This window comes from Cygnus atratus, chromosome 17, assembly GCF_013377495.2.
Source record: "Cygnus atratus isolate AKBS03 ecotype Queensland, Australia chromosome 17, CAtr_DNAZoo_HiC_assembly, whole genome shotgun sequence".
Classification (NCBI taxonomy): domain Eukaryota; kingdom Metazoa; phylum Chordata; class Aves; order Anseriformes; family Anatidae; genus Cygnus; species Cygnus atratus.
Window position 1 is genome coordinate 2515492 of NC_066378.1, and position 24965 is coordinate 2540456.

The 24965-nt window shown below is 38.6% G+C and overlaps 1 protein-coding gene across 5 annotated transcripts in view; it reads left to right on the plus strand.

Moving 5' to 3' along the window:
• Positions 1–24965, plus strand: part of MED13L (mediator complex subunit 13L) — a 188571-nt gene that overhangs the window by 77982 nt on the left and 85624 nt on the right. For 2 of the 5 annotated variants that reach the window (XM_035556599.2, XM_035556600.2), the window contains exons 3-4: positions 14263–14347; positions 19067–19150. In XM_035556599.2, the coding sequence (XP_035412492.1) occupies positions 14263–14347; positions 19067–19150 (169 nt within the window). Of the gene's footprint in view, positions 1–6738; positions 6780–6953; positions 7286–8175; positions 8392–14262; positions 14348–19066; positions 19151–24965 lie in introns of those variants that run through there. The other 3 variants (XM_050714147.1, XM_035556601.1, XM_050714148.1) reach the window with 3 other exon arrangements.

Consider the following 24965-nt stretch of genomic DNA (forward strand, 5'->3'; position numbering starts at 1 on the left):
GCTAAGGTCTTTCTTTCAGGATGCATAAATAGATGGCTGTTATTTACTGAAATATTAAGGAAAAATGAAGTGGGCTGAATTACAATCTCTTTAAAGCTGTGTTTTTAAACAGGGGTACATTTTTTAATAAAATAAGGCCTCATTTTTTAATAACGGTTTTGGAAAAGCAGCATTTTTGTGTCCTTATGCGCTGGAGCGCAGAGCCAGATGCACAGAAGCACTTGGAGGCGAGGAGCTGCACAGCTGTGGCCGCACCGCGGGTCCTTGTGTGGCTTTGGCTGGGTTTGTTCCAGGGGCCGGCTGGCAGAGCCTGAGCACTGTAACCGGGGCATGTCTGCCAGCATTGGGACCTCCACCTCGGGTTGCGTCCTGCAGGTGTTCCTCAAGTGGCTGTGCAGTTCTTGGTGCCATTTGTTTGGTGTTTCTGCATGGCACTACACTGCATGTTCTTGGGGTTTGGAGGTGGTCTTATAGACCTGCCTGCTTTTTTTTGCTCCTTGACACTGGACTTGGGATTTCAGGAGGGATAGCCTTATCCTTGAGGGAGGGTCAATTCTTAATATTATTCCTTGTTACAGTAGCTGTTGTTTACCTGCTTGGAGCTTGTCAACACGGCCGAGTTTCGGCTGGCGGTCAGTCCCGCAGCAGAGATGCAGCATTTCTCAAGTAACTGTGTGCAGGGCGTAGGAATCTAACTCAGCCATACCGACCCAAAAGTGTTCTGAAAGTGAGCAGTTAATGTGGATCTGCAACCTTAATTTCACTAAATGAGAATGGGTAATACAATCCCAGTATGAAGAAAAGAAGGTTCAGCTAGGTGAGGGATGGTAACCCTCCTCATTTCCTTCGGGTTGCACTTAAGAAACAAATCTGGGAGTGTGGCAAAGTTGTCTGTGACTTTTGGCTTGCCTTTGGTCTTAAACTAACCCTCTGCTTGTGTGTGAAGTCTGGCAGGTGGAAGACAAGACCCCAAGGCCTGCCCGCTTTTCCCCAATTAGATTCTTGCATATGACATTTAGCTTCTGCCTTCTGTTTCCAATATATGGAAAATGACTGCATCTACTGGGGTGATGGCAGCTTGCGGCTGGTTTGCCCTTTTAAGCTTCTGAATTAGAAACAGGAGCAGGAACAGTGTGTAGGTGACCCTTTCTGAACACAGAATTATACATATTATATGGATTATTAATACATATTATTAATACATATAATTCATACATTGTATATTATATTACTCTAAAACACCTGATACGCATGTGCGCCTGCTGTAGAGCTGATGCGATGCGAATGGGAACTTCCCAAAGAAGTGCACCTCACCGTGCAGTATCATGCTTTCTCTTGAACTGGAAGGGTTACTGTTCGTTGTGTGTTTTACTGCCAGTAACAGATCTCATAAGCAAGTGATAAGACAAGGAGTTATAATATCGTCCAAAGACCAGGGGAGCTGTAGTTACAGAATACCTTTCTCAGTTTTAAGATGTCAAAGAAAAAAAGTTCTATCTGTTCAGCTGTTCAGAAGCCATTTGAGGTTTGGAGAGATTTGAAAGACAAGTGGTTCTTTACGTATTTCCCTTTTTTCCATGTTCTTCTTTCCCACAAATTGCTGTGGGCATGGGAACAAAAATGTATGTAATGAGTTATGTTGGAGAGCTAAGTAGGGAGAGACTTACAGCAAAAGGTTAAGACTCCTCATTAGATTGAGCCCGGAAGCAGAAGCTACAGATTTAGACGAGGGAAAGTAATCTACAGAATTCAAGTAAGTTTGAAGAGGGTAGGAACACTTTAACATTTTACATACCACTGTAAGCAGATGAGTTGCTTGTCATTGAACTTAGGCTTGGATGTGTCGGTGGCCGAGGGGGCACTAAATGGGTGTCCGATGATTCCTGCTTCGTGTGAAGGGCCTGAATCCCATGTAGTATATTGCTTGGCAGGTTGGCAGCTCTGAGCAGGCAGAAATGCCCATTCATCCCCCAGTTGCTGTGTGTCTTTTGACTTCATTAAATCCACTTCGAGAAAAGCTAAACTGTTTGGGAAAAAGATTAAACAAGGGCTTGACTAATTGAAAATGAGAGAAATCCTGGATACTCTCTTCATCCTGAAAGATGTAAATGGACTATGAACAGCGGGTGTGCTTTGTTCTGTATTATACCTTTCTCTGAGCTAAGTTGTTCTTTCCTTCTCTATTTGTGTATGTGTGCAGATAAAGTAGATGAACTTCTCCTAATCTTAACTACTGTTTTAATAAAACAAAGACAAATTTTATCTTTGTTTATTCCTGGAGTCCTTGAAGAACAAAAATGCGGGAATGTGTGTATGATAATTATTTTTCAGGGCAATCAGCAACCCTGGTTTTTCAGAAGTGAAGTCCTTGCAGTTTCCTTGCTTCTGACGTGGCCAATTTTATGCAATAGATGTAATGAATGGGCCAAAAAGTAGCTTAAAATACAGGAAAAAAAGAGGAAAGAGGTCATGCAAGCATCACTGGGGCATGGAGCCACTGCCCGGTACACGAGGTGAGAGTTCAGACCCAACTAAGATATTCTCAGACTTGGTGAACAGATAAACTGCAGAAATATTGATGTATTTGGTGCTGGGGAGTCCATTCTGTGTAGGTAAAATTAAATAGGTAATTTGTAATCTTTAAATCATTCTTACGCAGTGAAAGAAACATGCAACAGTTCTGAACTGAAGTATAAATCTGTGCCTTTTTTGACTTGCACAAGAGTTGCTTCTTAAACATGGTACCTTAGATGAGTTCTTGTTTTTCTGCTGCTTGCAAGCCCCTTCATTTTGTTTCTGCAATGAAGATATAACAGTTTATGACATCACATTAATATCCATGGCAACAGACTGTAAAGCGAACAACATATTACATTTGCATTGCAGAACCAGCCGTGAGGAGATAGCTCCTGTTGAAACACGGGCGTGTGAAATAACCCCAGCAGTGAGCGCAGGAAACGCCTGGGAAAGGGATTGTTTTGAGGATGGGTTGTCTCAAATGCTATTAAACCGATTTTTAAAAGTAGTCCCAAGTACAAAAGGGAGTCTGAAGTTGCATCGCTTTAGGTTGAATAGAAAGTCCTCTGTCCTCCCTCGCTGGGAAGGAGGTTCTGGTTCTGCCAGACCCTGTGTTCACTGGGGAGCCTCTTCCTGTCCCACCTTCTGCCTGCACCAACTCCTGTAGGGGTTGGGGAGGTCTCTACAGAACAGGACTGGCTTTAAACAATTACTAAATAAGTTGTCCATTCAGTCTTGCTGATTATGACAAGGATCTAATGGTCTCATGTAGCATGTAAAATCTTGATATTTGTGCGTGTTTCCAAGGATTTGCATATTTCCAGAACAGCTTTCGAGTCTTCAGTAATTTTTTTTCTGTCTGCAATGCTATGCCCCCTATGGGAGCTAAGTTCTGTCATCCGTATTATCTTTTTTCCTGTAATACCTTCCATTTAAGGAAAATCATGTGTGGGCTCCCAGTTTGTTTTTCTGTCTCCAGCAGAAGGAGCATCTGTAGTTTTCCCAGCTTGAAAAAAGCACTTGGCGGGGTGGGGAGGGAGGGGCCTTGTTTTTCACTAGGGAGCTTATTGGTAACTGTGGCTTGGAGTGTTTGTCCCTCCTTTTCGTCAGGCCGGCCGTACAAACAGCCGTGCGTTGTGCTTGCCATCTCGATGAGCCTGGGAAGGAGGTGGAAGAGTCTGGGCACATCTGCAGCGGTTAGGTTTTATAGCTGAAGCTTTCTGTGTTGAGAGGTGCTGCCAACATTACGATGGTAAAAACCGGTCTCTTTAGTGAGGCTCAGTGTTACTTAAAAAACACAAAACAGAAACACACCGCCTCGGAGTTGGTCTCCTATCATTGCGTTGTTCTGGTTAACTGAGAACTCAAACTCAGAAATCCTGAAACTTTCCAGGAAAGACCGTATTTGTGAACTGTGGTCTTTCACACTCCGCATGGCCCTTAATTCCATCAGGCTTAATAGATATTTGAATATTTTCAGGTATCTTTGGATTTTGACTAAACTTATTTAGCCTTTCTCAAGGGGCCATTAAACGATTTGGTACCGAACACCTGGGACTAGGTCTTGTCTTTTTTTTCAGGAAGGTTACTCTGCCTTGAAAGCTGTTTTGTATGGAACGTTTCACTTAAAAAAAAAAAAAGTGATTAAATTTTTCCTACTCAAAATTGGTGTACTTTTTATATATTTGTTATTGAATGTGGTCATTTCTGTCAGAAGATAATTTTTACCATCTGTGATCTTGCATCCCCCTTTTTTTTCAATCTGAAAACCAGAGCCTTCTGGAGTTCAAGAACCGGCTACGCGTAGCTCCCTCTGCTGGCTCTTTATCAGGAGATGCCGGAAGTGTATTAACAAACCTGACACTCGGCTGCCCCAAGAGCAGAGCCCTTCCCTGGGAGGACTCGATATATGATGCTGTTGGAAAAAAAAAAAAAAGTCATTTCACCCTAGCTCAGTTTAAATAGCAGCAAACTACAGTAAACTTGTGCTCGCAGAAGAGCACAAAATATTTTGGCATGCTTCTTGGGGAGCACTAAAATCCAGTACAGAATAAACAAAATGACAAAAATCTGGTAGTGTTGTTTCTGAAGTGTTTTTTTAGCCTTTTGTTCTGTGGCTGTGGTTTTGAAAGTCTGCTGTTCTCTGAAAAAGATGCGTGTATGAGAGAAACTGTTTGTACTGTCACATTTTTGAAAAGAAGTTTTGTTTGAACCACTTTTCCTGTTTTTAATACCTGAGCTGAAGATGCATACTCTGATTTTTTTCCCAAAAAATAGTAGCAAAACTGGGACTCTGGAAACTGACTGTTTATTCTGATACAGTACTTTGTATGTAAGTACCAAGTCTGACCATAAACATTTTTGCGATGTTGTTAGGCTACTGCTGAATCAAGACCCTCTGCTTCTCAAGTATACATCAGTGTTATAGCTGAAACTTACTGCTTAGCTTAATTTCTTAAAAAAAAAAAAAAACACACAAAAAAACAACAACAAAAACCAACCAACCAAAAAGCAAACAAAGCAGAAGCAGCAGTATTAAATTTGTTCTTATTGTTTGCATTTACTCTCTACTTGCATATTTGGGGCTGGTAGGCAGTGTTTTTGGAGTTGTTATTGTGCTTGTGTGTGGTTGTTTTTTTGTTGTTGTTGTTGAAATTGCTTCAACTTCTCCTTCAGCAAGTTCCTATATAAACAAATTGCAAAGTCAATTTTGTACTTCACTCCTGTGTACCCTGTTATAATGAATTCCAGTAGCTAGGCAGGAAACATTATTTTCGAGTGGTGTATAAACAAGAAGCAAATGTGCTTGAGCAATGCTTTTTCTAGGTTTCAAAAAGTACTGAGAGAAGGACTTAGCTTTGATGTTCTGCATATCCCGAGCTTGGTGCTGTAGTCCACTCCTGTAACCATTAGTTCTGTGTCTGTGTGACATGATGGGTGTTTAAAATGGGCAGCTGCTCCAAAATATTTTCCAGAATTCCTCAAGTCAAAATGCAATCTTCTTGTAATATGTTACAAATAAGTTAAAGAAGACTCTTTGATGAAAATTGTAACTTCTATAATGATTAGATTAAAAAGCATGAAGGTAAAGAAGGAAATGGTAATGCAGAAGCTGTAAGTAGTTCAGGTAGAGCAGGATGACAGTACCAGAAGGACATGTGAATGAGAAGTAAATGAGCGCAATTTTAATTTTTATGCAAAAAAAATAAACTCAGATTTTGGAGAATGGAAATGCAAATATTTTCCTCAGTTACAAACACAAGTGTACAACTGAGATGGAATATTATATCTGGTTGTTCCCCGAAGCCCAGGCTGACTGGGTGGGAGGAAGGTACAAGAGGCCACGGAGGGACCTGGCAGCATCATACCTGTGAATCTCTCTGGATGGCTTGGAGATCTTGTGTGTATATTCCATTTATAATCTTAATGTATCAATTAAAAACAGTGGTAGCCTGCAGGCATATTGTAAGGCTGAAAACCAACAAAAAAAGAAGGCTGTCTTAAAGATGATCGTGTTTTTCCCTGTCTATAAGTGCGCTTGTTGTGCAGCAGGAATGCATTCACTCCATTGAGATGTGAGCGATGAAAGGCAGCAAGAAGCGGTCCCATTGTTACCTCTCCAGGCATGGCTAATGAATCGTGTTTCCGTGTTCTCTTGGTCACGCTGCACAGCGCCTTCAGCCAGGTTGAGCCTCCTGGAAAACGCTCCTTAGGACGCTTGTGGAAGCACAAATGTGGGCTGCGAGGGGGTGGGAGGAATGCTGATGAGCGCCCTGCGTCTCTCTGGCCGCAGGGATTGCTCATGGGAGGCAAGGAGAGGGCTTCTCAGGGGCTTGATGGGTTGCAGTTAAAATGGAGCCCTCCATCCTGAGCCGTGCGGTTGGATTGAAGGCGAACCTGTGCTCAAGGAGAGGGAAAAGAGCATCTGTGTGCCGCTTTCCAAAGCGCTCGATCTGCTTGTTGGGAGTGACGTCTCACATACTTTACAAATGAGGAAAGGCTTTCGGTTCCTTTCCCTTTCCAAGTATGGATTAATACAAACCGTATTTTTTTCTAAGAACATTCTTCGTGTTCCTCTGGTGGCTGGACTTGCCCAAATCCCTCCTGGAAGAGGCTTGCTCTGCCCTCTACATCCTGTTGCATCCCACAGAGCCCCTCCCCTGGGCAATGCAAAACAACATTTGTCTTTAGAAAAGACAAATACAGGTCTGCATTTTCTCCATTATCAGTGGAGGGAAGAAGACCGTACTGATGCAGATTTGGTAGATTAATTTTCTTTGAAACTAGGAAGATCAAAAGGCAGAAATTGGGGGTGCAGCTAGTGTGGGGAACAGGGGTTGCACTGGCTGGAAGTCGGTGAAATGGAACGAAATGAAAAAAACAGGAGATCTGAAGGGGGAAGAAGAGAGCAAATGAAATTCCTGGGAGCACATTCACATTTTAAAAAATAAAATAGGACTTTGGCTTACTTCTGCATTCTTCTGAGTAACTGCTTCTTAATGCTCTTGTACCAAAGAGTTGAAGAGGAAAATGAGCTATAATGGGAAGGGAAAAGTTCAGAAATGTGGGAGGAAATGCCGGAAATTCCCTGGAGTAGCTGTATGAGAGTGCTGCTTTCCTGGTGGCATCCTTACCCCCGAACTCTTGAGAGGAAACTCTTGAGAGGAAGACGGTGAGAACCTCTCCGTACTTGTAGTCCGTTTTCCACTATGGGCAACTTGATTTTTGGCTTTTCTTCTATAGGAAGGGCTTCTGTGGAGAATATAAGGTAGCTTGAAAGTTAAACTACTTTTAAAAAAGGGGGAGGAGGTAAATGAAACGTTCTAATTCAGGGATTTTTGGGGGATCTTCTGGAGCATAAGGGCAGGTTTGACACTGCAAACAGTTTCCCACTTTGCTGTAAGCAGCATAAACTGCATACAAAATTGTGCCCTATTTACATTCACTTTACTCTTTCCTGAGACAGAGCTGGTGATTGTGAAAGGCATTCAAAGCAAAAACCACACAGCAAGCGTAACTATTTTATTTGGAAACATTTACATCTCTGAAGTGAGCTGCTCAGCTCTTTGGTAAAGCTAATTTTGCATTCCTACATAGAAAGCAGACTTGAGCTATAATTACACGGAAATGTTTTTACTGACTTCATGGATAATAATTTTGGTTTTGGAGAAGTTAGATATTACCCCGTGATTTTTGGAATATTTTGAAGTCAACTTCTAAAGCAGCAGAAATTTTACGTGACCAGTTTGTTTCTTGTGCCCTTTCAGATGTTACGCAGCTGATTGTGAGAGTGCAAAAATTTCTCTAATATCTGAATTGTGGTGTTTGATAAAAGGGCAAAAATACCATGCAGGTGTAGAGGAATGTGAGAGTGCGGGACAGGAAGAGGGGGAGCAATGCAAGATCTAATCTACATTTGTTAAAATGATTTTAAACCTAACAGGAGTGAGGAAGTACTGCCGCAAGTAGCGCCAACATAATCTTCTAAGTGCAGATACTTACCTACCATCTGTTTTTCAATAAATAGCTATTATGCTAATTTTTGTTTCAGTGTGCAGCAATTAAAGCATTGTAGTATTCCTGTGATATTCAACAGCTGTTGCCTTTGAAGATTTTATTTATCTTTTTTTCTGAAGTGCTACAATTTTACTTTCATAGCTCTGCCAGAAAATTCTAGCGCTTAAATAGAACCTCGTGGTCCATTGAAATGCAAACTTGAGTCACGTCTGACCAGCAATATCTGGCAAGAGTCTTCGTTAAGATTCTGATTGCCCCGGCCCCGCGATGCGGGACTCAGGCTGGCAGGGATGCCTTGTTGGGACGTTCGTTGTAGGTGCTTCTGTGGATTGGCAGCGTGTATTTTCAGAGCTGCACGTAAGTTCTGTTTGCAAATAAATGAAAACAAATGGATCATTCCAGTGAACATTTCTTCTAGGTTGGTTCTTTTTTGGCTGATGAATTGACTGGGAGATGGAGAGACAAGATGAATTCTCAGTCCTGTAAGAGTTAGCAGTACAATTTCCCTACGATCATAACCAGTGCAAGGAAATTAGATCTCTAAGTGGGTTGAATCTGATTTAGTAATAAGTCAATTTAATCACTAATGACTTCAAACACAGATTTTACAAGGTGATCAATGGCAGTATAACAATGATCGATCAATAGCATTGCATTTAATTGGATTTTTATGGGTGTAATATAGTTTTTCAGAATTAATGTACCATTGCATTGCTTTGCTACTCTTTTAACTCAGTTCTTTAGAAGAAATGCTGGTTGGTCTCTGAAATATTGTTCTCAGAGCACAGTTAATAAAAATTAAAATGAAATGCTTGCTTTTAGGAATTGAATTTCTGATTTTGTTTGAATTATTTGGTGATGTGTTTTTAAAAGTTGTGTCTACACAGGGAAGGAAAAGAAGCCATGTTCTTCATGTTTCATGGAAAAAAGGGACAAAATATCGAAGAGTAAAAGGGAACACGCGCTGCTCCAAATGTGAATCCTAAGTAGCTGAGTAACTCCCTGTCCTCAGCAGTTTGACACAGTAATCTTCCCTCGAAGTAATCTCCTTGTCCCATGTGTCCTGCTTTAATCTATCAGTATTTCTGCAGTGTGCAGCAAGAAATTGATTTTCAGTAATTTTAATGGCTGAATAACTGGTCTTGTCCCAGAGTGTTTTTTCATATTTGCAGTGGCCAATGTGGTTACTGAACTCAATGTTCTGGATAATAGGTTTCATTAGTTTTGATGCCTGAGGTAAAAAAGCAGTAGGTGGGGATAAAGACTGTTTTTGATGTCTAGACATTCATTTCAGCTGTTGCTGCAATACGATACATTAAAAGGAAATATGTAACATAGCTCTGAGGAAATATGTATTCTTTGAAACTAATTCCACTTTTTAACTGCATAAGGCAGTGTGACCTGAATTATTAAAATGTAGGTGGCTGAATTTCTTAAAGGTATAACTATCTCTGCAATTCCTACACAGTCACCACTTGCTTTCTCTCCTTCCTTCCTCTAGTTCTTTTAAGTAAAATATGTCAGTTTGGTCACTGAAGCAGAACAGAGATTTTATTATCTCTCCAGTGTCTCTGCTGGGAGACCTAAAATTATTGAAGTATTTGCTTTGATATTTTGCTGTGACTTTTCTCCTTGAAATTTTTATAATGGCTTTTTTGAGAACATGGCTGGCTTCATAAAAATTGTTGGGCACTTTGAAGACCTTAATACTCCAATGATTTAAAAGTAAAAAGACTCCAACTAAGTTGCTCATTAATGTATGTTTAAATTATAAATGTACAACACAAGTCTAAATTATTGTAGTTTCCTTTAATTTAACATCTGATCTGTAAGGTTGAAGTTAAAAACCAGCACAAATGTTCTGTTCATTTTTGGAGCCAATGAAAACAAAATGATAACAAACATACTTAAAAGCTTTATACGTGAAGACTACTGATAAGTTCCCGTCCTGTAGAGACCAGCAGCAGATCCTTAGCCTCCCAGTCGTAACCCAGTATGATGACTGTCAAATATGCATTTTTCTTTCTTGGATTTTCCTGTTAACATCTCAGTAACGAGAAAATAAAGAAGCATTTTTTTCTGTGGAACTTCACTTGAGAAACAGTGCGTTGGGTTCTCTTTCAGGTGTTGCAAGAAAAAGGTTTTTAACTTAATCCTGTATGCACACATACCTTGGATAATTGTAATTGGCAGGTACTGAGCTGTAACCAATTTCTGGTTTTGCTACAGAGCACCATGTCAACTTACACAGAAGTATTTTTTGCCATTTTAACTACTAAAACATTGTTTCGGTGTTTTATCACCTTTTACATGAAAATTCTAGTGCCTATTTTCATTTTCTAGTATGGATTACAGCAGTGAGTTCTCTTCAGATGTGAACACAATGTTCTTGTGTGGAACTGGCTATTGAATCTTTTTTTTTAAGTTGAAAGTTTCACACTTCTCTTTAGATCCATATCCTTCTTTGGCTTTCTCTTATCTTTGTGGGGTTTAAAGAGTGTGAGAATGATGTAGTAAGGAAGGTTAGGCTGAGTATCTCAACTAAGGAGTTTATAGAGTTCCAGTTAATGGCAGAGATACCACGATGTTATCTCCCTGCCCCTGATTCCAGATCTGTAGAGACTGAGCAATAATAGATTAAGTTGTTTATGCCGGGAAGTGATTTCATTTTAAAAACCAAAACAACAGTTGTTGCTTATTTTTGAGAAATGTAGTGTTTAAATCACTCGCAGGACAGACAGCGAGAAGGGGATAAACTCCTCTGCCTGTTTTTACTGGAAAGGATGAGCTGCTCATGTTCCAGAGTAGCCAAGGACAAGTGTACATATGCAGAGGATAAGATAAGGTTGTTAGCATATACAGACATACAGGAGGACACACGTAAGCATAGGGATACCTGCGTATATCCCAGTAAAGTGTCAGCAGATCTAACAAAATCGCACAGGTGGGAAGGAGCTAGGACTCCCAGTCTGATGCCCAACTCAAAATGGGATTGCTGCAAACAACGGATCCCTTCAGTAATGGTTTTCTGCTCAGGTCCTGGAAAGTGATGGCCTTAAAAACAGTATAGATAACTAATTTTGGAAGAAGGAGTTAATTTTATGATACTGTGATGATTGGACACTGGCTATTGTTCTCATTCTATATTTTTTTAAAGCTATTGGGAGAAAAAAAATGTTTAAGATGACTCCATTAGTCATTAAAAGTGGAGGAAATGACACACAGGCTTCAGAGACTGGTCTGTTTCACCAGCCTGGTGTTGTCAGCCCAGTCTGAAAGCCACAAGCTGGCAGTTTTGTCCCATTTGCTTTGTTGCTTCTCCAAACTCTGATTTCCATGGAGGAAAAAGTACTTACCTGCTCTCTCATCCTTTTTCTCTTATTAAAATTCAGTCTTTACTTGGTTCTTGCTCTAAATTATTATTTTGGGGGGGGGGGAAGGAGGGGTAAGATGACTTTCACAGCTGTAGTATAGTGCCAAATTTGCTGCCTCTAAAGAGAAGTGTTTCAACCAGAGTAACAGAGCATACCTTCAGGACAGGATATAGGCGCTTGGCACAAGCTTGTTTCTGAACCTGAGCATCACCTGCTTTCTGTTAGCTGCGTGCCTGAAAATGCTGCCAGGCAGTGCTGAAAAACTGGAGGGGAGCGCTTAAGTTGAAAGCACTGAGTGTTAAAAGCATTACAAATCGTTGTGTAGACAGACAGAGAGCAACGATTATTTCCTAGTCTTCAGTCTTGTGTAAGGAATTCAAAATACTCTTCAACATCTAAAATCTAGATCTGTTGTTACAATGGGAGGAACTTTGCAAATGGCAGAGAGTCTAAGCTTTAGTGTTTTGCCAAGTTTTGTTACTGGTCACCATTTGCATCTCGAAGCTGTAATTTGTTCCAGTTATTTAAGCCCTTTTCTTAGGAAAACTGGATCAGGAAGCCAGAGAGCAGAGAGGAAGTGAAATTCTGCAGTCCTAATCCCCCTCGCCCCCATTTTCATGGTAACAGGCATACGTATGGGCTCTCACTTGTGAGATGAACGTTTTCAGTAGGATAAGGAAGTATTAATTACAAGAACAGGACCACAGAGCCCACAGAGGAGCTGTAGCACACATAGCTGATCAAAACGATACAGGCAATGCCAAGTACCTAATGAATTTGGTAGTGATGTTCTGTAGGGTTAAAATCGTTTTACATTGGAAATTATAAAGCAGTATGATCTGAACTCATTTCTTCTGGAGTAAATGGCAAAATTATACTTACAGAAAGTGGTTCTGAGAGGTGATAAGAGCTGTTCTTTAATTGGATCCCATTAGTCTGTTGTGCGTACTTTGGAACAGAAGAAAAGAGGGACAGCGAGTTACAATTGGAAACACCAGAACTGGATGTGAGAAGTTTCCTGTGAAAAGATGGAATGGATTCCTGTCCCTCTCATTTTGCATGAAGTTCTTAACGCAGATGCAATGCTTGTTTCTGGCACAGATGCTCTGATAGGATTAAGTGTGAAACTTGAGAATTGCTCAGTGCCATGTAAGCGAGTTTCTTTTGACTGTTGGTACAAATTCTGCCAATTTTGTGACTGTCTAAAAAAAATGAACTGTGTTGACGTGTGGGTTTTCATAGGAATGAAATCAGGTACGATATCTCTCATAAGTAGCTACATGTTACAGTATATACTTGACAACTCTGTAGTTTTTGCGTGCAAGACCATACATTCATGAGGCAGTTTCTTAGGTTTCAGTAGCTATGAACTATATAGACATATCAACAGTTCTCAAAATGCATGATTTTTTTTAAGAATGCTGTTTTAAAAGTGAAATCTGAGTTCATGTGAAGAAGTGTGTAGTTAGATGTCTATGGCACACTACATATTTAGTAATAGTAAGCCTTTAAAAGCATTAAAAATGCCTTTAATGGTTTTATAGGGAAAGATGTTTGGCTTATACTTTTACCCAGAAGCACAAGTCTGCCTTTTCATTCTTCTGAGAAAGTAACTGTGGTATTCGATAAGGTGATTTAGGTACAAAAGTCTTGGCTTATTCATCCTGCAAAAAGAGAGACGCTGTTACCGGTATTAGCATATCATAACATTACACGTTCAAAAAAATGTGCCTCTTCTTGTTTGAGGTATGTGACTTAGGGTTACCGGGAGAAGAAGCAAAATAATGAACAATGCTGCATTTTGAGGCTTTGAAGCTGCAGTCTGAAGACTGTTGACAATCTTAATATTTTTCATACAGCAGAAACTCCTTAGAAGTTTGCTTTAAACACCTAATGTAGAGTAAACTATACTTAGATAACGATCTCTGCATGGTAGACATGCTGTTGGAAGGTTTCATCCTTTAAATTGGCCAAGGAGGGGTGTTAAGTATTCAGTTCTTAACATGCCGTAGAATTTTGCATTTGCATTTCTTAAGATCTGCGGAGTATTCCTGTTAAATTGAAATGACAAAACTCAGACAATTAACAAATCCATACTCCTTGACAAAGTTATTTAATCATTTGCTTTTACACTGTGGCTGAGATTAAATCTTTTGCAGCCAGGAGGTACAGAATCTAGAACAGGTATCCCAAAAGTGGTTTTACTCTTGGTAGTTTTAGAATCCAAAAGCAGTTGAATGAGGACAGCAGGTATTTCTGAGGTTTGTAGATCCTTCAGATACTCATTCAGGTGGCTAGTTTATGCTGCATTCCACTGAGAGAGATGAATAGCTTTTTTTTTTTACTCATAAATTTCTGCAGTTCTGTTATCAAGTTTTCAGTTTTGATTTTTGGAGTAAAAATCTGCTGTGCATTTTCATTGCACAGTTTCAGTCAGGACAGTGCAGGAACTTCAGTTGCATATGAAAGAGCTCGGCAGAGCTCTTAATATTTCTTAAGTTGTATAAATTGATTTTACTCCTTTAACAATTCATGTTATCTGCATCTGCACATAAATTCTAAAGGATCTGTCAGCAAAGAATGATCATGAACTCCTCCCCCCCACTTTCAATATTGAATACTTTACTATCAACAAATGTGTTTGCTTTTATGTAGCTATGTTTTCTTCCTACAATTTAAATTCAAAGCTGAGGTCTTCAGCTAGTAAAGTTTAAATCTAGTTTGACAATGTGTTCAATAATTGAAATAGCTTTATGAAACATGTTGCTGTTGGAAATAAAAAATGTTGGAGTTGCGTTTAGTGAAATGTCTGTACTTCCCTCTTCTGAGCATGTTGATGTTTATGTTTTTGTAGTGGTGGAAGAAGGATTGTGGGAGAATGGACTTTCCTATGAGTGTAGGACCCTGCTCTTCAAAGCAATTCATAATCTTCTGGAAAGGTAAGAAACTCTCTTGCACTCAAAATCCTGCATTATTTTAAATATAAAAATGAAATACTTATAGACAGTTTATATTACTGATCTTAAAATAAGTTTTTTAGAGGTAGAACTTCAGTACAAGAAATGCAGGGTAGAAATGGATCTCATAAGTCACTGAATCTGGTAATGTATCATAAAGGTCTGTGCAGACTAATTAAACATACAATAAATAATATCAATATATTTTTCTGCTTGGATTCTTCTTGCTGGGGAACTGTTTCAAATGGTTAAAAATATGTATAATTTACGCCTTCTTACAGAGAAGGATGCTTGCATAGAATTATTATATCACATCCCTAGCCCCTTTGAGGTTGAATAGTACATATCTTAACAGCTGATATTAAAAGATCTTAATTCCATTCTTTCAGTCATCCTAATTACATGCATGTTACAACCTGGCTAACTTTGTGCACAATATTCAGGGTGAAGTTGAACAGTTCTGTCTCACCTCCCTAGTGTAACCTAGCATTGCTTTTTGTCTTAATCATTTTTAAATCATTGTATGTGTATGGCTCGACTGCAAAACTATTTTGCGATTTGTTAGTACACTTAAGACTTTTTCTTAACCTATCAGATCATAAGCATACAGAAGAATAGCTTGTTGTTAGTCCTTCAGTGTGTGACACTGCACCTAGACTGTTCATTTTATTCCTTTTCTGTTGTTGCAGTTCTTCAGGTCTACACCATCTTTTCTGTGTTACATTTCAGCTCTTCTTGTTACATACTTGGAAGTCTTCTCAGAATTAAGTGTCACTAGGCTATTCCCACTTTTCTTTTAATATATAAGAATAATAATAAAAATGTAATGCATCTCTTGTACCTCTGTGTTAGAGTGATTTTGCAGAATGTAGCAGTAAATATTTTTCTCTGAAAGTAAGCTAATTGAAGTACTTTCATCTTGTCTCATTTAGTATAGTGCTTGCTTTGATCTACTTACTAGTAATCAGATTTGCATTACGTTCATGAGGCTGTGTTTCCACGAGTGTAATAACTTCCCCATGATTATCAGTTACCTGTTAGTGCCTGCTAGCACACTGAGTGGTTGCCTACACAGGTGCAGGACTAGGTGCTGTATTTCCTATTTTTCTGTTTCATCAGTCTTTTTAGGGGATTTTTAATGCAAGTAACAGTCTAGACTACTTTAAAAGAAAGTGAATAAAAATACAGGAATTCCGTTCCCAGTCTGGAATGGTCGCTAGCTCTGTTTGTCACTTTGCAGTGTGTAAGTGAAAAATACATTTTACACACGCTTATTGATCTGTGGTACCCAGCCAACTTGCTTTAAAGCATGGCTCCTAGTGGATATTCTTATTTATTGGAACACTTTAAGCTCGTGAAGCAGAATTTCTAAAGAAAACATCAACCACCACAACAAACTGTAGTGAAAACAGTTGGCAGAGCTAGTGAAGTTGTTCAGTCACAGCTGACAGAACACCTTCAAGCTCTCTTTCAGTAGTAGCTTTTGCAATTCTGCTGGCTGGCACATGGTGCTGGGTGTTCAGAGCGGCGCTGGGTGCCCCCGGGGCTGAGCAGGCACGTGCCCTGGGCTCAGCCTCTCGCCCTTGAAGATGAAGTTCCCAGTTTCTTGCTGTGGGCTGGTGGCGGCTGCAGGGCAGAACATGGTGGCCTGCTCCTGAGGTGGAACCCCGCGCAGGCCTCGTGCTACATAGGAGCCGCAATGGAGGCCTGTGGGAAGCCCTTTAGTTTGTAATCCTAATGAAGTAGTTGGCAAGGTGACTGAGGATGGTGGTTTGCCAAATATCTATCAAATTAGCTACCTCAATTTTAGGCTGAGTTTATTTTAAATTATCCCATTTTTGGCGGCTTTCTTTGCCATATGAAATCTTAACGTCATAATCATTTCATTAAAAATAACAGCAGTAAGTGTGCAGGCTTTATTAAAGAGTGAAATATTGTTCTCTCTTTCTTAAAGACTCATTTTATCCTGTGCTTAGGAAAAGCTTGATTAATCAACAAGAAATCTTAAACTTCTTTTTGATCTTATCAGGAAGTGACAGGGCTGTGGCCTTAGCTTGAAATAATTTTTTTAGTTGATTTTACAGTTACTGAAGGGCAGGATTTTCCTGTCTCTGAAACCTCTCATGTCCAACCAAGATGTAGGTTTCTCAGTGGGGTGGTTTGGGCTTTCCAAGAAGTTAACACTCGCTCCTCGGGGTTGCTCAGCCTGTTACGGAGCGTCGGCCTCTGTGGGCCGAAGGGGAGAGATGTGGCCAAGGAGAGGGGAGCTTGTTTTTTTTCTTAGTACCCAAATTAGTGATCAGAAGTTCCTGATAATTGGCAACAAATTAAAATAAGAATCCCCTCAGTCAAGCCCATGTTGGCTATGACAGGGATGAAGAAACATTTCAGGTTACTTTTGTCCCCTTCAGCCTGCCCCTGAATTCAGTATAACTGAGTGAAGAAGACAGAGGTATGTTGTCTGTTCTCCCCAGTGGCTTGGTGGCTTGCCATTTAGAAAATCTTTAAAAGATCTGAGGACATAATACTGAAAATATTACAGTACTAGTTTATAATCATTAGTATACCCTCCTCAGGTCATTTTATCTTAGAAAAGTAAAATCAGAAATATGAGAGGTCAACTGACAGTGAAATGCTTTAACAGCTGTACTGTTTATGAAGAAAATATCACTCAGCCTTAACTAGAGAAATGAGCCAAGAAGTTCAAAGTATTTTATGTCTCTATTTCCTATGATTAAATAACTGCTTTTAAGTGTATATTTGGGGGGTTTATGACCAGCATCTTTTTTTTTCTCACGTTCATCATTACTGCTTACTGTTACTGCTCTAGTTACTACTGGACACTTATATAGCAAAAAAAAAAAAAAAAAAGCAATGCTGTCATTAATTGTTCACTTGGACGAATCTTTGAGATCCATGCTTCTGCAATCATGCTTCCCCTTTCATAGGGAATTATACTTTGAATAACATGAGGCTTAGCATGCAAGGGGTGGCTGGTTTTTAAGGCCAACTCTACACATGAAGACTCTTTGCTGGGAAATTACCATTAGCTGGAGGCGGTTAAGCCTGCTGTCCTGAGACATGATGATGTGGCATTGAAGTGTGTGTATGTGCGGGGAGTTTATTACATTTTTTTGCTGGTATAGGTTATTTTCTTTAGGCATTTAATGTAAGCACTACAGACTTCCTTTGTTTTTGTAAAGTGTGCTGACAGTGAAAGACTTTCTCAGACAGCAAATCTTTCCTAGAGAAACACTTACTGAAACACTTTTCTTTTCTGCCAGCACAAGATCCGTGTCTTTAGATCTCTCCTGGTTTAGCTTCCCAATTCAGTTAAAGATATCAGTATATTCAATTGAACTGGATTTTTTGCTTTAAATGAGAAATGCTGCTCTTAGAGTTTTCTTCAGCCTAGTTTTAATTTTCGAAAACCCTGCCGAATTTATACCAAAGAATTGGGAACATATTGGTACCTATGTTGTCTGTTGCCTGTTTCCTATCTATCTATACTAGATTTGCTAGTTTTAAATTACGTGTCATACAGTTTTTCTAAGCTTTGAAGAACGTGCTTTCCCACAACACTTCATATGATTATTTTTTAGTTATTCTCTAGCTACTGCTATAGAAATAAATGATTGAAAAACTTTGACGAATGGAGATGTATAATTCTTCTATCCCAGGAATGAAATAATATTTAGACATGGAATGTGCAGGGAAAGCTTGTGTAATGCTTGCCATTTGTAAACATATTGAAATATGAACCACTGGCAACAACCAGTTTTTCAAAATTTGCAAACCATAGTATTTACCTTACTGAAAAAGAAGCCTTTCTAATAAATTTCTGTATGTGATCCCTTCAGGTTGTATGTTCAACTGCAAATATAAGGTACAAAAGCATATTTAAATTGTTTTAGCATATTGCTAGTGTGATTGATAGGTGCAGGTGGACTTAGGCAGTCATCAAGCACTTCTGTAACTTGTCAGCCTAAAATGATTATCGATCGCTTTGGATTCTCACTGCTCTCTTTAAAGCCACAGAACCTGCTAGAACCTGCTTTTTCTGTAAAGAACTTGTGCGCTTCTAACAGTATCACAGAAAGCAGACAACTTACTGCTCTGAATTTAGTCACATAGGAATATGTTTGCTGAAGAAAGGTTTTATGAGAGAGAAAACAGCAATTATCTAAGTGATCTGAAATAATGTTGTGGATCACGTGAAGAAAAAATGGTTCTTTAAGTTTTGGTTAGTATAAACTAACAATGGCATATGAATTACAGGAAGTTATATTATGTCATTTGCATGCCAAAAATACATTATTCTTCATCATGAAATCTCAGAGAAACACAGTGTAGAAAATGTGTTATGAATCATCTTTGTTCAGGAAGAGGGGTTCAAAAAATAAAGCGATGGATCATTCAGCAAAAAGAGTAGCATGGAGCAGAAGGGATTCTGTCAAAGATGGGGCAGAATGTGTGTGTGTGGAGATCAGCGTTGGTGAGACTGGGCAGTGATTGTGCTGTGACTCGTGGGAAAACAGGAAGTGGAGAAATTGCATGGAACTCTGAACCCAAAAACAACGGAGTTGATTTCAGTATGATGGAAAATCAGTTGTTTAATCTCTTAGATTGACAGTCTTCAAAGGTCGCTTTTAATTACATTTTAAGACACAATTATTAATTGTTGATATAATTATTTTCTAGGTGCTTGATGGATAAAAACTTTGTGAGAATTGGAAAATGGTTCATAAGACCCTATGACAAGGATGAGAAGCCTGTTAATAAAAGGTAAGGTGATCTATGTAACAAGTACTTTTCCTGTCAGTGTTGTATTTCACATACTGATAATTTGCTGCCTTCTGATGGTAGTTTTCCATTTCCTTTACCATATAACAAGGAAAAACACAGTCACTATTCACCTCAATAATTCACAGAAAATAATTAAGTAGTTTTGGTTTTGTTAGTGATGATAATTTGAGATAAGAAGATGAGGATAGTATTTGTCCCATAAGTTTACAGAAAGGTCACACTTCTCGATAGGTTTTAAATAGCATGTCTGTTACTCATAAAACAGAATTCCGGATAGTTATTTAAAAATCTTTTTTTGGAATTTCTGGACAATTAATCCCAACCTGAAATTTTAGGCAGTCAAATAAGTAGTCTGTAGATTTACTTATTTCTTTTATTTACAGTTTCCATCCTTGATATGCAGCTTTCATTGACGAGGCAGGCTGACAAGTCGGACTTCTATAGCTGATTAATGTGCTGCTCTTGCAGCTACAGAAGCCTGGAAAGGGGTAACTGTCTCCACTTGCTCATTGCTATTTCCTCTCCTAGCTCTAAAGGTTACAATGTTCTCAGATCTTCTGGTACTTGCATTTATAGTCATCCGCTAAACAATTTCTGTCAAAAATAATCTGAGTTAAGCTGAAACACAGATTTTCTAACGGGAATCATTTTGACAGAACTGGGTTAGGAAGTGACTAAACATGCAGTTATGCTGGGAGATTTGAAGGTAATGAGCAAGTGGAGATGAAGTGGGGTGGCAACTTCTTCATCCAGTGTAGCTAGTCGCAGTGTGTGAGGGTAGCTGTAGGTACAGGTGGAGATCATTCTGTAGACCATACCATCTGCCTCTCATCTCTTTATCTCACTGCATTGTCTTACAACGGAACTGTCTTCTGTTACAGTGAAGTATTACAAACCATTGGCTTCATTCTGTAACAGACTTTGTGTTAACTGGATACATCTAAACAGAAGTTGTTCTTAAGATACAATGTGGTAATTAAACATGAATTTGTCTTTCTAAAAACTGAAAGCATTAATTTGGCATATGAATATCTCTTTTGCACTACTTAAACCCTTTTTACCTTAGTAGGCTTACACCGTATATATAACCTTTGTGATTTCCCTTTTGACCTGAGTACAAGAAGCTGTTGAAAGGTCCAGTTTTATACATGCCTTTCTATGTTCTGGCTGTATGTAACCCCTCCTCGCTCATGTTTTCTGTTTTTTCTAATTGCACCAATATCTAGTTTAATTTTCTGGAAGATTAGTTCCCTAAAGTGGCGCCAGAAATGGTTTGGTACTAGATTCTGGAAAAGGGAGACAATTTCTTTCAGCAAAAGCTGTTCGCTCTAAGGCTGCAATGAAGTTGATAAAACAAATGCATTTGTGAATCTCATATTTATTCCTGGTGTGCATCAATCTGAAAATTGAAGCGTCTGATACAGTAGACTGTCTGTCAAACAGCAGCAGCACTGGCATGGAAGGGATTATTACTTCAGAATTTTTGTACCTCGCAGGTTCTGTGTCTTATTTACATCTGTGAAACACCAGATCATTTGTAAGCCGGGTGATCTGTAGGGGATCGTTACATTTGTTTGTAAATGCATGTACAATATGCACATAAGTATATCTTCTCTGGAACATGGTACAAAAAATGAATTAATATTGAACTTATAAACCATATTTGAATTATTACTGTATATAAAGGGACTTCTTATAGAATTTTAGGGCTGAGGGGTAGACTCTTGATTTGAAGAAGATATTGATTGTTGTTTTCTTTGTGAAGTAACTGTCACTATAGATCCTATGGATACACAACATTTTTAAGAGCATTTATTTAGCAATATAATTATGGCCTAATTTGGTGATTTTTCTGCTGTATCTGTATCTGAGTGATACATCTGAGATACATTTCTCATGTATCTGTAACTGAGTTGGCTAGTCTTACTGAAAGATGGCAGTAAAGACTGCAGAGGTTGGCAGTAGAGTCTGTTTCAGACAGTAGCAGCAAATATCAGAAGGCTTTGGGGAGTAATTTTTCCTGACTTTATTTAATCTCTTGTGCTTTTTTCCTCTTACTTGGTCTCGGTCTCTGTACAGCACAATAAGTGATCTTTACACAAATTAACTTATTCACATTGGTTCCATATAAATTCTTTGTGAAACCTTGGTTCTAAGCAGCAGCTTGTAGTAGATAACACAATAAGGAGCAGTTGCAGGAAGAAGAGGCCAGCTGAAGGTCTCCAGGTATTTTAGCACTGTGGATAATGCCTTCATGACCACAAAAAAGTGATACGTGAAAACACAGTAGCAAAACCTTATGTTAATATATAAAATACTAGAAATAAGTTACACCTGTGTACATTAAGTTGGTTTCTGAGAGCTTGTAATCTATGTTGAAAATGAATGCAATATTGCCCTTGAAAGAGGGAAGAGATATACGTAAAAACATGCATATGTTTATATATATACGTTCATAGAATTAACATTTTTTTCCCCTTCTTGAATGGACGAAAAAATGAGCAAATGTCAATCAGGCAAAGAAATACAAATGGTTCTGAAATCTGTTCTTATACTCGTGGCAAAGATAGTCATCTCAGATTTTGAACAGCCTGAGTTCCTAACTTCATTTCAGGAATATACTTGAAAAGTCTTGAGCTGGGCATAAGGAAACAGGGAAAGAGCAGAACTCATGCAGCTGGCTTTCAAGGAGTATCATTCAAGGAGTAATCATTCAGGGCTTGTGATTTTTGTGAATGGCATTGAAGGAAAAGGGCGAAGAAATCTGTGGTTTTGGAATGAAGTCAAAGATGAAGTGGAGCATGGCAGTGGCCGTGACCTGTGTAGTCCTGAGATGTGAAAAGGAGGTCTAAGAACAGCAGATGACCCTCTGAGAAGGTATGAGAACCAATATGCAAGATGAGTTTTTCTGCTCTTTTTCAGAAGTGAGGGAACAGCAGAGGGAGTTACAGATCCATATGCAATTGTTTTGTTTACAGTGGGAACCAGATGCTTTTGACAGGAAACTTAGTGCAGTGCTTGTGGGTTTTCTTTCCTGAGTTTCCTTTTTGTTGGTAGCATCTTTTAACATTGTGTGTCACTTCCTAAATAATACTACATGTTTTATTGTCTGTTCTACAGCAGCATGTGTCTAAAATATGTTTCCAAGTGACTGCTGGAAAATACTGAACTTTATTTATCTTCACAACTTCCTAAAGGAGATATGTTTGTAATTTACAGAATTTGTCTGATACAAGGAATTGATAGTTCCTTGCACTGTGTGGTGAAAACTCATCTTCAGAGTCTATTCACAATCACTTCCAATTACTGTATTTGGGTTGTGGATTCTGAAAACGCTGCCATAAAATTTTAAACGTGTTACTGACCAAAAAAAAAAAATTCTACAACCACCTTATGCAAGGATCTTCACTAGTTATTTTAGTGTCTGTATTATTGGTGTGTAGTAGAAAATTGAGAAAGAAAAAACAGTTTCAACTCCTTTTCCCGAAGTCTGTTAGTTTTTCTTACTGTTAAGAGGAAAAAAGTTCCATCAGTGAAGTATTTTGAAGTCAAGTTTGTTTCTTTTCTCCTTACTAGGTGAGAGGTCTGAAAGCAATGATGTTTAGGTAGCCACGCTGTCCTCTGTGCAGGTGGAAGAGTGGAAGTGCAGTCAGGCTGCAATGAAAAATAGTTCTTTAATTTCAGTTTCAGAGCGGGTTTTTGATTTGTTACTGTCCCGTAAGACAGTTAACCGACATCCACGTGTGAATGCTCATAGAACTGTCTAAATTAGGAGCTCATGGACAGTGTCTTAATAAATACACTATCCTAAGTCCCTTGTACCAGTTTAACAGAGTTCAGAGAGTACATCCATATCCATTTTGCTCAATAGCTGTATTTGTCTCTTTGCAAGCATCAAAGTGGGGTGTTAACGAGTGCCATTGAAACCTGAAGACTGTAGACACCTTAAGCACAGCTTCCTCTTTGAGATCCTGGAAGTTTTCAATGACTTCAGTTTCCTAGGAGTAGTCAAAGGACTTACCCAAGGAATATCGGGATCAGTGATACCAACAATGACATTCAGCATTGCTTGCAAATAACATTGCAAGCTGCATTCTCTTTTCACCATGCTAGGAACGCCTGTCAGTCAGTCTCTTCATCTGAAAACATCAGTTTTAGTGAGCCCTAGAGAAAAACTGCAGTGCTGTGCTGGGAGGAACTGGAAACCAGTGGAACTGGTGCTTGTCTAAGGCTGGAGCACCTTGTCTGAATCGGATACGGAGGCTTGGTTCTGGCACATGATGTTGCCCAGATTGTCTTTTGGCAAATGGTAACAAGGTGATTCATTAAATGATGACATAATTCAGTAAGAGCATGGTAAAACAAGTTTAACTGATCTAGTTAGATTTTTAATAGGATTTGAATTCCTCAGCTGAGAAATGGTAATTGATTGATTGTGCATGTGCAGTCTGCTCCAGTGCAATGACAGTGCTTCAATTAGAACTGGAGGGGTTTTTTACTTTCTTAAATTTGGCAAAACCAAGCCATTTAAACTGTTTTAATTCTATAATCTTATTTATGTACTTGTATTTTAACAGTGTTAAGAAAAGATTTGAGTAATGTGATTGTATGCATTTCTTGAAGATAGTGGTACTCCAGTAATACATCTTCACAGTGTAGCCAACAAACACTGTTGCGTCTGAGGAAAAGACAAGGAAGGAAAATAAAAATCAACCTGATTAATTCTAAATCAGGTATGATTATTGCTTATTTCTCAAATAAGTGAGAGAGAACTACTGGGTGGTAAGAAATACTACATATTTTCCAATAATTGTTCACACCCTTGAAAAATTAGGCTTTTCTATTTTGGTTCAAGAACAGGCTTACTTCCCAGACGAATGTTTTTGTACCTCCAAGGTTTAAATTCTGAAAAGTAATGGTAATCTTTTTTTCTCAGTCTTATGGTTTCAGCAAAATTCTTACACCAAGCTTATATTGTGTGGTTTGTTTGTTTTTTAATTATATTGGCAACCTCGTGTACTAAAGCTGACTTTATTTCTACCTACTCTGAAATATTGGGTAATGTGGCCATGGGAATGCAGTCTGCATTCATATTTTAGCAGAAGGAATAAGATATAGAATGTGAAGTACATGTTTTCACATGCATTTTTCAGCAAAAGCTCTTATATCAATATGCTTATATTAATAATGTTCTAAAACATTTTAATATATTTAAACTATATTGAAGTATATTATTCAAACAATTTATATGTACAATAAATATTTTATATAGACAGTAAAACAAGTAATTAGGGATACTTAAGGATATAATTAAGATAATTTGGAAAAACAATATTCAAATAATAATTGCTAATTACTGTTACTTGTCGTGGATATATGCTGCTGGTAACCTTGGATTGTTTGTGTCAAATTGCAAGAATCTTGCATGTAAAATGTGATTGAAGGTGCTAGCACACTGTGCAGGAAAAAAGTGGTTTGGACTGTAAGCCTTCATGTGTTTTTATTACCAAGGTAATTCCTAGATAAGCTATAAATTTAGTTGTATTCTTTATTCAGTCTCCTGATACTTTTCATTTAATAATGAAAATAATAAAACAATGTTTTGAAAAAGGCAGTAAGAACTGTCACAGCGCATACTGTAAAATTTTCATTGAGTGTATTAAATACACTACCCAGCGTGCATTATCTCTGCACTGCCGTGTGTTTTGGCGTGTAGCCACCTACATTGTTTTATGGCTGGCCTTCAGTAAATGAAACAAGAATCTAGAGCTGTGTACCTGTAGCAACCATTGCT